This window comes from Scyliorhinus torazame, chromosome 4 (genome assembly GCF_047496885.1).
Source record: "Scyliorhinus torazame isolate Kashiwa2021f chromosome 4, sScyTor2.1, whole genome shotgun sequence".
Classification (NCBI taxonomy): Eukaryota; Metazoa; Chordata; class Chondrichthyes; order Carcharhiniformes; family Scyliorhinidae; genus Scyliorhinus; species Scyliorhinus torazame.
In genome coordinates, this window is record NC_092710.1 from 98,240,277 (window position 1) to 98,252,774 (window position 12,498).

The 12,498-nt window shown below is 46.3% G+C and overlaps 1 protein-coding gene across 11 annotated transcripts in view; it reads left to right on the forward strand.

Moving 5' to 3' along the window:
* The window catches only part of adgrb3 (adhesion G protein-coupled receptor B3), a 1,156,404-nt gene extending 1,144,107 nt beyond the window's left edge, over positions 1 to 12,297 (forward strand). For all 11 annotated transcript variants that reach the window (XM_072498355.1, XM_072498358.1, XM_072498361.1 and 8 more), the window contains 4 exons: positions 7,006 to 7,041; positions 7,845 to 7,949; positions 8,065 to 8,118; positions 11,499 to 12,297. In XM_072498355.1, the coding sequence (XP_072354456.1) occupies positions 7,006 to 7,041; positions 7,845 to 7,949; positions 8,065 to 8,118; positions 11,499 to 11,687 (384 nt within the window). In that variant the 3' untranslated portion in view covers positions 11,688 to 12,297. The remainder of the gene's footprint in view (positions 1 to 7,005; positions 7,042 to 7,844; positions 7,950 to 8,064; positions 8,119 to 11,498) is intronic.
* The last annotated feature ends 201 nt before the right edge of the window (positions 12,298 to 12,498 follow it).

The following is a 12,498-nucleotide window of genomic DNA, read 5'->3' on the forward strand; positions in this document are numbered from 1 at the left end:
GGAGGACGTGCAGACTCCGCACAGACAGTGACCCAAGCCGGAACTGAACCTGGGACCCTGGAGCTGTGAAGCAATTGTGCTATCCACAATGCTACCGTGCTGCAAAACATGTTTTGCATATGTTTATTCTGGATCCAGCTAGCAAAGCATATCTTCCAGTGAGATGTCATCCCAAACAGACCAACACTGCTATATTGCTGGCTGTGTTTGCTGTATCTTATCAGGCCATCTCTGCATCACTTACTGAGAGATTATCTGTAACTCCTCATCTTTTCTGGTCTCATCTCAGCTCTAATTTGACTCCTTTCCTGTGGTGTTAATAAGAATAATCTTTATTGTCACAAGTAGGCTTACATTAACACTGCAATGAAGTTACTGTGAAAAGCCCCGAGTCTCCACATTCATTAGGTAATAAATCTATATGCCTTGTCTTTGCTTCTGATGGAAGGGTGCTTTTCAATGGGTGCACATACGACCTTCAACCCTCCGTGTCACCGCCTTCATGGTTTACAGAGATAATCTACTGACGTTCACAACTGCTCAACCCCAGGGTAGCAGGACCATTTGTTCCATAGAATCCATTCAGTGCACAAGAAAGCCATTCGACCCATCGAGTCTGCAGTTAACATTTCTTCCTTTGTGTGTCCCTCTGCTTTGGGTTGTACCTAACTGTCGGATTTTAGATTTTAAAATTCATTTTTGGGATGACGGGGTCGCTGGTTCTGCCAGCATTTATTGCCCATCTCTAGTTGCCCTTCAAAAGGTGGTGAGTTGCCTTCTTGAACCGCTGCAGTCCCTGATGTGTAGGTACAGCCACAGTGCTGTTAGTGAGGGAGTTCCAGGATTTTGCCCCAGCGGCAATGAAGGAACGGCGATGTATTTCCAAGTCAGGATGGTGAGTGACTTGGAGGGGAACCTCCAGGCTGTGGTGTTCCCAGGTATCTGCTGCTCTTGCCCTTCTAGGTGGCAGTGGTCGTGGGTTTGGAATGTACTACTGAAGGGACTTTGGTGAGGTCCTGCAGTGGATTTTATAGATGATACACACGGATGCCACCAGGAACGATCTGCTGCTGTAGTCTGAGTGGGATGATGTTACTCTACATTCTGGCAGAGGTTGGAGGCTCAGGCGATACAAAAGATGGTGGGGGAGCAGGAGGTGTGGATGGCCTCGCTGGAGGTGGAGTTGGGGATGGTCGTGGACAGCCAGAAGAGGCTCAGAGGGAAATTGGAGGACCTGGAGAATCACTCCAGAAGTTGAGGATTGGCGGAATGCCTGAGGGCATAAGGCAGCGGAGGTTGGCAAGTATGTGGCGAGGATGTTGGATCAGGGGGCCTTTGATCGGATCGTTGAGGTGGATCTGGCGCAAAGGGTGCTCAGGAGGAGACCGCAGGGGAGGGGGGGGGCCGCCCCCTGACCAGGCTGGTCACTTGGAACATGCGAGAGTTGAAATGGAAAGTTGAACGGTCACACCTGAGGAGTCTGAAGGTAGACAAGGTCTCTTTTCAGGAGACACCTGAAGCTGGGGGATCAGTCGAGGCTGAGGAACGGATGGGTGGGGCAGGTGTTCCGCTTGGGGCTGGATATGAAGACGAGGGGAGTGGCGCTGTTGGTCAATAAGAGGGTGGCGTTTTGAGGTGGGGAGCATTGTGGCCGATCCAGGGTGGCTAGGTATTTGGTGGTCAGCGGGAAGCTAGAGTTGGTGGTCCAGGTAAACGTTTATGCCCCGAAGTGGGATGATGTGGATTTTATGAGGCGGGTGTTGAGGAAGACTCTGGACATGGACTCACATCGGCAGATTATGGGGGGGTGACTTCAATATGGTCCTAGACCAGTTGAGCCCGAAGTCGTCGAGGGTGTTGGCAGTGGCTGGGGAGCTGAGGGGGGTGGTTCATGGAGCGCACGGGGAGAGGCAGACCCATAGAGGTTTGGTAGGCCGAGGGCAAAGGAGTTTTCATACTTCTCCTATGTGCACCGGATGTATTCCCAGATCGATTTTTTGGTAATGGACAAGGCACTGCTGGCGGGGCTGGCCGACTCGGGGCATTAGGTGGATTTGCGGGTGATTCGGGGGAGGCTCAACGGGGCTGTTGGTGGATGGGGGGGGGGGTTTGAGTGGGTGGAGAGGGCGAGGCTGGGCGATGAGATCTTGAAGGTGGCTAGGAGGTACTCGGTGACGCCGGGCAGGGGTTTTTGAACAGGAGGAAGAGGCTCCAGATGGAGTTTGGGTTTGTGTCTACGGGGAAGGCGGTGGGGCAGTTGCGGAGGGTGAGTGGGGCAGGGTACGAGTATTAGGAGAAGATGACTAGGATGCTGGCCCGTCAGCTGAGGAAGCAGGCAGCGGCAAGGGAGATTGGTCGGGTGAGGAACGAGGGCGGTAAGGTGGTGGTGATTCCGGAGGGGGTAAATGGGGCATTTGTGACTTTTTATACGAGACTTTGAGTCAGAGTTCTCGACAGGGGAGTAGCAGATGAGGCGGTTCCTGGGTGGGTTGGAGTTTCCTATGGTGGAGGAGAGGCAGCTTCAGGGTCTGAAGGCCCTAATTCGGCGGCGGGAGGTGATGGATGACATGGGGGCGATGCAGGCAGGAAAGGCGCTGGGCCGGATGGACTCCCAGATGAGTTTTATTAAATGTTTGGGGCAGAGCTGGGGCCACTGCTGGTGAGGGCGTATAATGAGAGGGAGGATCTCCCCCCTAAGTTATCGCAGGCTTCCATCTCCCTAATTCTAAAAAAGGATAAGGAACCGGAGCAGTGTGGGTCGTACCGCCCAATATCATTATTGAATGTTGGCAAAGGTGCTTGCTTCACGGATTGAGGACTTGTGTGCCAGGGTTGATGGGGGAGGATCAGACGGGTTTTGTGAGAGGAAGACGGTAGTCGGCGAATGCGCAAAGGTTATTTAATGTGGTTATGATGCCCTCAGGGGGGAGGAGGTAGAAGTAGTGGTGGCGATGGACAGGTGGAAAGGCTTTTAATCTGTTGGAATGGGCCTATTTGTCTGCTGGGGTAGTTCGGGTTTGGACAGGGGTTTGTAGCTTGGGTCCAGTTGCTGTATAAGGTGCCGATGACGAGTGTGCGGATGAACCGAGTGAGTTTGGGTACTTTGGGCTACATCGTGGGATGAGATAGGGGTGCCCACTCTCCCCATTGCTTTTCGCCTTGGTGATAGAACCATTGGCAATGGCGCCTAGGGTGTTAGGGATTGGGAGGCATGCTGAGCATGGGGTTTTGTTGGACGCGGATCAGCTGTTATTATATATTTCTGACCCATTGAGCTGTATTGGGAGGGTTTATGGAGATTTATGGGGAATTCGGCCGGTTTTCGGGATATAAATGAAACATGGGAATGAATGAGATGTTCCCGATCAATGTCAGAGAGCAGGAAAGGAGGTTCGGGGAGTTACCGTTCATGGTGGCGGGGATGAGCTTTAGATACCTCGGTATCCAGGTGGTGCGGAGCTGCGCCCAGCTTCATAGACTGAACTTGGCCCGATTGGTGGAGGGGTTAAAGGTGGATTTTAAGAGGTGGGACATTTTGCCGTTGTCACTGGTGGGGGGGGTGCAGGCAGTAAATGTCACGGAGCTGCCTAGGTTTCTGTTCGATGCCGTGGCCTTTGCCTTCCTGATAGCCTGGAGACAAATTTTGTTGTGCTGGCGGGACTCTGAGCCGCCGGAGGTAGGAGTGTGGGTGAGCTCATCCTTCCTCACTCGCACATTTTGCATTTCAGGGTGTGCAGAATGACACATTAGTTGTTCACCAGCCTTTCACCTGTGTTCTTAAACTTATATTTTCTAGGTTCATTTTTTGACCTTGTTCGAAAAATATCAAAAGGCTCGCCTAATTCCTGTCTGGGACCCTGAAATTCATAGCGGCAGATCCAATGATTGGATGTTGGCTAGGAATGGGCGCTGAATATTTCACAGGCTTGTTTTCAGGTCTTTGCTGTCCCCTTCAATGAGCTTCCAGCTGTTGGATCATAAGAGGTGGGCGCAGAAGTAGGCCATTCGGTCCATCGTGTTTGCTCTGCCATTCAATGAGATTATGACTGATCTGGGGTGAAATTCTCCGGTATCGGCGCGATGTCCACCGACTGGCGCCCCAAATGGCGCAAATCAGTCGGGCATCGCGCCGCTCCAAAGGTGCGGAATGCTCCGCATCTTTGGGGGCCGAGCCCCAACCTTAAGGGGCTAGGAAAAGGTGGAGGAAAAGGCCTTTGGTGCCCCGCCAGCTGGCACGGAAATTAGATCTCCGGACGGCGCATGCGCGGGAGCGTTAAAGGCCGCTGATGGCATTCCCGCGCATGCGCAGTGGAGGGAGTCACTTCCGCCTCCGCCATGGTGGTGACCGTGGCGAAGGCGGAAGGGAAAGAGTGCCCCCACGGCACAGGCCCGCCTGCGGATCGGTGGGCCCTGATCGCGGGCCAGGCCACCGTGGGGGCATTCCCCCGGGGCCAGATTGCCCTGCGCCCCCTCCAGGACCACGGAGCCCGCCCGCGCCGCCTTGTCCCGCCGGTAAGAGAGGTGGTTTGATCTACGCCGGCGGGACAGGCATTTTAGCAGCGGGACTTCGGCCCATCCGGGAATCGCGCGGGAAGGCCCGCCAACCGGCGCGGCGCGATTCCCGCCCCCGCCGAATATCCGGTGCCTGAGAATTCGGCAACCGGCGGGGGAGGGATTCACGCCAACCCCCGGCGATTCTCCGACCCGGCGGGGGGTCGGAGAATCTCGCCCCTTATGTGATCATCCTCAACTCCACTTTCCTGCCTTATTCCCATAACCCTTGATTCCCTTCCTAATTAACTGAATGTAATCCTATATTAATTACTCACAGTAGGATATAGCTAACCCTCTCTTCATTGCTGATGCCTTTTGGGAAGCTGTTGAATGTGAATCTGCGTCTTTGTTTGAACTTTGCAGAAGCTTCTACAATGCCATCCACTTTGCAATTCAGTGTAGGCTGTAGCTATGCACTTATTGTTGTGTTGGTCGACATTTTGTTTATCAACTTTTCAGCTCTGTTTTTCTTCTGGCACAAATGTGGGTCGATTTTCCAAATCCGCGCTAAATTAATTTAAATTACTTTGATTTGCTCCCTGACGCTTGCGTCAACATGTTATCAGTTCTTGGTGTCTTCTGGTTCCCAGATGTCGTGTGTAATCCCACTTTAGGTTTGTAAAGATAACCCTTGATGTTTAATTTTGCTATGCTATAGGTTCAAAAGAAAAAAAATAGATTGAATTGGTTGTCACTTCAGTCTTTAGTGCAACTGTGAAATGTGGTTCCCTGGAACACTTAAACGTAACACATTTATTCCCAGGTTAGTAGTTCTTAGCTATGTACAGATAATGCAACAATATTTAACAGAGGGATTACATTTTTAAAAGAAATTGCCTCCAGCAATTGCAGTTTTACATAGGCTTCAACTCCACTACTGAAACTCCAAGATCACCATGAAAGATTCTTGCCACCGCGACAAATACCAGCAAAGGACTCATAAACAGTGAACAGTTAATTTTTTACCTTTCAGCATTGAGCTTAAATTTTGGTGACAAAATAACTACCTACGGGATAACGTATAAATCTTGCATGCTTGTGTGTGAGTTGGGTTGTGAATGTCGAGACGCGGGTTTATCTTTTCAATTTTTTTATATCTTTGTCTGGGTGGGTTTTTAACTCAGTAAAATCTAATCCCATTGTGTTTTAAACTCAGAAAGGTCTGCCAGGCTAGTTTCTTCACAGCAAGCATGTAAATGGTTAAAAAAAAACACCCTGTTAAGGTCAAACTTCAAGTTGTAGGACAATAGAGTCATTGTTACTCCTCCTCCGGGGTTGTAAGCGTATAGCTGTTGGTTGCCCTGAGTACCTGTGTTAATGTGCTTACTTCACTGACCGCATATGTTACTGTTCACAACCATGTGTGTGTGTTTTTTGTGTCATGTGTACATGTGCCATTATGTTTACTGCCCTGAGTACACGTGTTAATTTGTCACTTCCCATTAACACAAGTGTTTGTGCTTTCGCTGTCATGTCTGCATGTGTTAGCGTGTTTACTGCCCTGAGTACATGTGATAGCATGTTCACTTCCCTAAGTACAAGTGCTCATGTTTACTGCCCTGAGTACATGTGTTAGCGTGTTCACTTCCCTAAGTACAAGTGCTCATGTTCACTGCTCTGAGTATTGGGAGTGTATCACCCTATACAATCCCCATTATTTATAGAAATCCTATTTGCCCACCCTACACAATGGCTGGATAGCAAGACGGCCGCGGCAGAATGAAAAACCATTTCTGTGACAATTTTAAAGACTGCCAGAAAGATGACATTAAAAATTCGCATTGCGGGACGTGTTTGAGATAACTAAACCATTGGTGAAATTTAAATCACTATACATCTGCACTTTACTAACTTTATCACAAAGAGTCGTGAATCAACAAGTATTTGATGTTGCATTCAGCGCATTTACGTGATCTAATGAGTAAGCACAACTGTGAAGGTGAGAATTTTAGATGTTATAATCAGCAACTTAAAATAGGTGTTGATGGAAATGGGCAATGGTTTGGTCAACAGAATTGATTGTCCATTTGAGACAAGGATGTTTCAACTGGTGAGGAATAAGAGCTACTGACTCAAAATATCGCAGTGCAAATCTGGTGTCTTCCTCTCCTGGTGACCCTGTGTACAGCTGTAAGTGGTGTATCTGTGAACCTTTGCTCTAGGCTCAGAGTTTCATTCAAGGTTTCAAATCGAAGAATGGAGATTGCCATGGCCAATTTTTCCAGTGTTGGCCAGAAAAGTAAAGAATGTCACAAGTCTCCATTCTCCAACCTGCATTCTCACCATCAAACCTAGTTCTTATTTGAGAATTGGTGCCATTCTTTTGAGAACCTGAAAACAGAGAGTAGCTCAAAACAATTTTTATGAAACAGGAAGAAAACATTTTTGGCCTAAATTGGAGTTTTTAAAATCACACCAAGAAATCTAATGAATCCTTTCATGTTTTTGCAGAGAAGAAAGTCCCGCTATTCAGACCTGGATTTTGAAGTAAGTTTACAGGATGTACAAATACAATTAACCTTCAGTGTTTGACATTGTATTTATTCCCCCTCTGTGCAATTGCCAGACAACGGCAGGCTCTCAGCAAGATTTATCTCCGTTGACGAGCCTGAAGATGTGAGATGGAAAAAAACAGCTTTGCAGTCCATCTTCCAGTGCTTCGATCGAGAGCATCTTTCAGCTTCTCGTAAATTCTCAGCGGCCGCTGGAATTCGAGAGGTCAAAAGATTTCCGATTGTGAGGGAACTTATTCTACAATTGCTGCCATGTGTCATTCCAAAACGGGTTTCGAGAAACTCAGACATGACACAAAGTAAACATTATGGCCAGAATCCTCCGGCCGTTCGCTGGTGGTGGGGTTCTCTGCTCCTGCCGGCAGCGCACCCCCGTCCGCTGGATTCCCTGCGGTGTGGGCTGGTTTCAATTGGAAATCCCATAGATAGGCAGCAGCAGTAGTGAACCCCGCCACCAGTGAACGGTATGCCAAAATCCTCTTCCTCACTAGCAGCAGTAGAGGGGTGGACTCGCAATGGAGGATCCAGCCCTGTATCTTGTTACTTGTAAGGTTCATACATTTGTAGTTTGCTTACTGAAAGTCTATTTGCAACCATTAATTTTTCATTAACTTATTCCTAACGCTGACCATTATTGGAATCTCTAATTTTATTGTCCTAAAGACAGAGTTTAGATGGGAAGCTGATTTCTTTCCTCAAATATACATAGCTGCTCTGAATGTGTTAATGTGCTACAATGGAGTAGAAGGTTTATTGTGTCACATTTTTGTATTACAGAAAGTCATGCACACAAGAAAGCGACATATGGAACTATTTCAAGAATTAAATCAAAAATTTCAGACTTTGGACAGGTTCCGTGAGCCCCCAAATATAGGCAGTGTAGTAAGTACCAATTCAACTTTGACCGGCCATGTAAAATGAGCGTTCACAGCCGAGAGTGCGGTACAATCCATAATGTGCAGCTGTACTTACCAGCCTCTTCTGTTTGTTTCTATAGAATGAAAAAACATGGACCGTCTCTGGAGCAGGGTATGAGAGGGGTAGTGCAAGTGTAAGTACAGCAGCTCCCTTGAATTTAAGTGCTCGCCGCAACCTCATCTGCATCTACCTTATCTCATTGTCCCACTCCATTGCTCTGTTTCCTAACTCTGTGCTCCATAAGCTCATTGCAGAAACCTAGATGAAGAGTTATGTCAGGATTCTAGCATGGTGGATGATAAAAAAGCAGGAGGTGTGAAGTGAATCAAGGTGAATATATCGGAGGAAAGGGAGGGAATAAAGAAAGGAATCTGTCACGAATAACTTTCATCTTTTAAAGTACCTTGAAGGTCGTAAAATATCCTCCCAAGGTTTTTCACAGAAGAGGTACCAAATATTGAATACCAAGACACACAGGGAGATATCAGGGGCTGAATTTTCCAGCGCTTCCTGCCAGCGGGATCTTCTAGTCCCGCCATTGGTGACCCCCCCCTCCCCACAACGGGTTCCCCAGCAACCCGGCCAGTGAACAAGGCAAAACGCTGTTGACATCGACGGGACCAGAAGATCCTGCCACCGGCCAATGGCGAGCTGAGTCCGTCGCTGGAAAACACCGGGAGGGGTGGGGGGCGGATACGATCCCACCCTAGGACAAGTGGTCAAAAAGGTGGGTTTTGAGAAGCATGTTAGAGTCAGAAAGCTTGAGGAGTAGGAATTCCACAGTATAGCCCCAGGCAGCTGAAGGCACAACCAACACTGGTAGAGAGTTTAAAATTGGAGATACTCAAGTGGTCTGAATTGGCAGAGCACAGATATCTCGGAGGGTTGTGGGGCTGGAGGAGATTACACAAATGGTGAGAGGGAAGGCCATGTGGGGACTTGAGAACAAGGATGACAATTTTAATTTAAGACATTGTAACATTCTTTAAGGTTTTAGCAATACACTTAATATCATACGTTTGGCAGGATATTAGATTATGCCACTTATGCAGTTACACTATAAATGTAAGCTGTTGCTATGGCATTTTGGTCCTTGAGGTGAGACAGTTGAAAGCTCCAGATACTTTCCTTGTGATTTATAATCAGGCATCCTCTGAAACACCTCACTCTTGTGCTGGGCTCACAGATTGCGCAGAACGCAAGCACATACAACACAAAGTGTATCTTAGAGCCCCAGACCTCCAGAGACGATAGAAAGATTAAAGAGGCATATTCACGGATTTCAAAGGATATATTTGGTTGGTCACCAATGAATCTGAGAGAAAGATTTGATGCACTTCATAGCGCTTGATTACGAGTTGGGGACTTTTGCCAGTGAGTGAGAATGGACTTCCATTCATGTTGGAAGAATTGTCATCTGTAATTTGTGTTAGGCAAGGTGATTAGGGAATTACAGAACCAAAGCAGGTAGTTGGAGTTAAGATGCAGATCAGCTATGATCCAATTGAATAGGGCATAGTGGTTATGTTATTACTAGACTAGTAATTAAGAGGGCTGAGTTGATGATCTCAAACTGAAATCATTAATGAAACTACTGGATTGTCACAAAAACCCATCTTGTTCACAAATGTCCTTTAGGGGAAGAAATCTGCCGTCCTTACCTGATATGGCCTAAATGTGATTCCAGACCCACAGCAATGTGGTTGACTGCCCTCAGAAATGGCGTCGCAAGCCACTTAGTTATTTTCAAGAAGGCAAATCTGCCGTCCTTACCTGATATGGCCTAAATGTGATTCCAGACCCACAGCAATGTGGTTGACTGCCCTCAGAAATGGTGTCGCAAGCCACTTAGTTATTTTCAAGAAGGCAGCTCACCACCACTTTCTCAAGAGAATTGGGGAATGACCAGTAATCTATCCAGACCTATCCAGCAAAGCTCACGTCCTGTGAATGCATTAAGAAATGTGTGGCAGAGCTGGCTGGAGGGCAGAATAGCGTTCCTCTTGTTCCTACACACCATGTGGGGTGAAGAAACAGTTCAGGAAAGTAAACCTTGTTAATAACAGTTGTTGGGTACCAAACCCCGTGCAGTGTCCTTTGTGACCAGCTCCTTATTTTAGCTTGGGTTGATCAAGGTGAAGCCTGTTCTGTGCTCCAACTTAAAAGAATATTCAGAGGCTGCACCATTCTATCCCACTGAATGAGCGGATTCTCTACGAGCATTACGTTTCGTCCAGTCTGGGGAGAGCAGTCCCTGTCCCTCCCATTTAAATTTCTCATCCGGAAGCCCAAGTTCCACACCCAGTTGTCGAGGTGGCTGGATGGTTCAATTCCATAACTCTAGCCTTCAAGACCTGTGTCACTTGTTACAACGCCAGCTTCATCGACTTCGATTTTTGTTGATCTGAACTCGGGTTTGTTTCTACTTAGTACAGTTGATGAAATGAGAGCTTTATTCCTGCAGTCAGCAGAGCTCCTCTTATATAAAAGGAGTCTCACCCTCTCCGGGCAAGCACCTGCCACAAATGCAGGCACTCCACCAGGTGATGTCTAACTGAATACTGCAACAAATTTCACTTGTATAGCACCTTGACCATAATAAAACATCCTGAGGTTCTTCACAGGGTTGTTACCAGGAACAATATGATACTGGGCCACATAACGGTGCCATTTTTATGTGATTAAAAAAAAATCACATATTTAATATTGTAGACCTTATACAGAAATAGGTTTCTTGGCTGAAAACATGTGTAAAACATTTAAAATGTTGTATGGTGTCAATATCTTTTGTCTACATATTGGTTTGATCTACTTCCTATTGGGGCAGGCTTGATCAAAGAGGTTGGTTTTCAGGAGCTTGTTAAAGTCTTAAAGTAGGTGGGAGAGATAGAGAGGTGGAGATGTTTAGGAAGAGAATTCTAGAGCTCAGGTCCTTGACACCTGAAGGCGCATCCATCAGGGGTTGAGTTATTAAAATCAAGGCCTGCAGTGGGGAGAATGCAGAGAACTCTGGGGTGGGGCAGGTGGAGATGGTAGCACTTTGTGCGTTTAGAGGGAAAGGCAAGATCCATGGAGGGACTTCAAAACAAGGACGGCAGAAATAATTTGATTTTCTTTTTCATTTTTATACCCGACCACTTTTGAAGTGTTTGAGTACCCCTTTTGTTGTTTACTTCATAAGCACGGTAGCATAGTGGTTAGCATTATGGCTTCACAGCATCAGGGTCCCAGGTTCGATTCCTGGCTTGGGTCACTGTCTGTGCGAAGTCTGCACGTTCACCCCGTGTCTGCGTGGATTTCCTCCGGGTGCTTTGGTTTCTTCCCAAAGTCCGAAAGATAATTTGGACATTCTGAATTCTCGCTCTGTGTACCTGAACAGATGTGGCGTCTAGGGGATTTTCCAGTAACTTCATTGCAGTGTTAATGTAAGCCTACTTGTGACAATAAAGATTATTATTGTCAAATCTCCAGCCAAGCAATGTGGATTAACACTGGATTAACCTGTTCCCACAGGACAACCCAACACCCAGCAAGCATGACTGGGACGCTTATAAGAACACCGGTGACTACCAACACTACTCACCGATGAATGTACTGGATGTAGAAGCAAAAGAGGCATTAGAATTAAGACAAGCAGAATGGGAGAAGTGTCTCTCTATGCCCTTAGATGTGCAGGAAGGGGATTTTCAAACTGAAGTTTAAACTCAAGCCGGTCACAAGTAAAATCTCTTGCACTTCAAAACCTTTTACAGAAGCCTGGTCTATATGTCTGGACTCTTTTAGAGTAATTTAGAGACTGTATGCTCCAGGAAAAAAAGATGTCCATGTCTTTAACATTTCTCACTATCTTATTTAGTGAGATACAAGATGTACAATTATTACCATCATGTGTTGTACGTTAATGTGGAATGAATTGTAAGGTAATCTTTATAGATAAACCTCAAGCAAAGATACATGTCGTAATAGCTTCATTTGGTTTAGTTTTAAGAAGAAAACTTCACCATGAAGCACAATGTATATATTTATGCAGTTTTTAAGATTTATAACAGTCTGTTTGGCCATTACTACACTTTTTACTTTATAATATAAAAGCAAACAATTTTCTGTCATTTAAATGAATGGTTGTTGAGCTATGTTCTTCATTGCTTTCAATGCAATAAAGTAATACTCTCACTTTTATATGAATAATATATTTCACATCTTTATTATTGCAGATTTCGCACGAAAGCACAGAAATAGCTTTCCTGGCTGCAAACGTGTACAAAATATTTAAAATGTTGTATGGTGTAAATAAATTTTTGTCTACATATTAGTTTCATCTACTTTCTACAGTTTGTAGATTATTAAGAGTCTGCATTCGACAATTATCTTTCACCGTCGTTTCACAATCATGGAGCTGAATCATGCGCACTAATTTTTAAAATATTGCGCTTCAAATAAAAGGGAGAATCCAGACCCCCCAAACCCACAGATTTCCATCAGTACATGAGTTTTCTCAATGACTTGCTGTTCA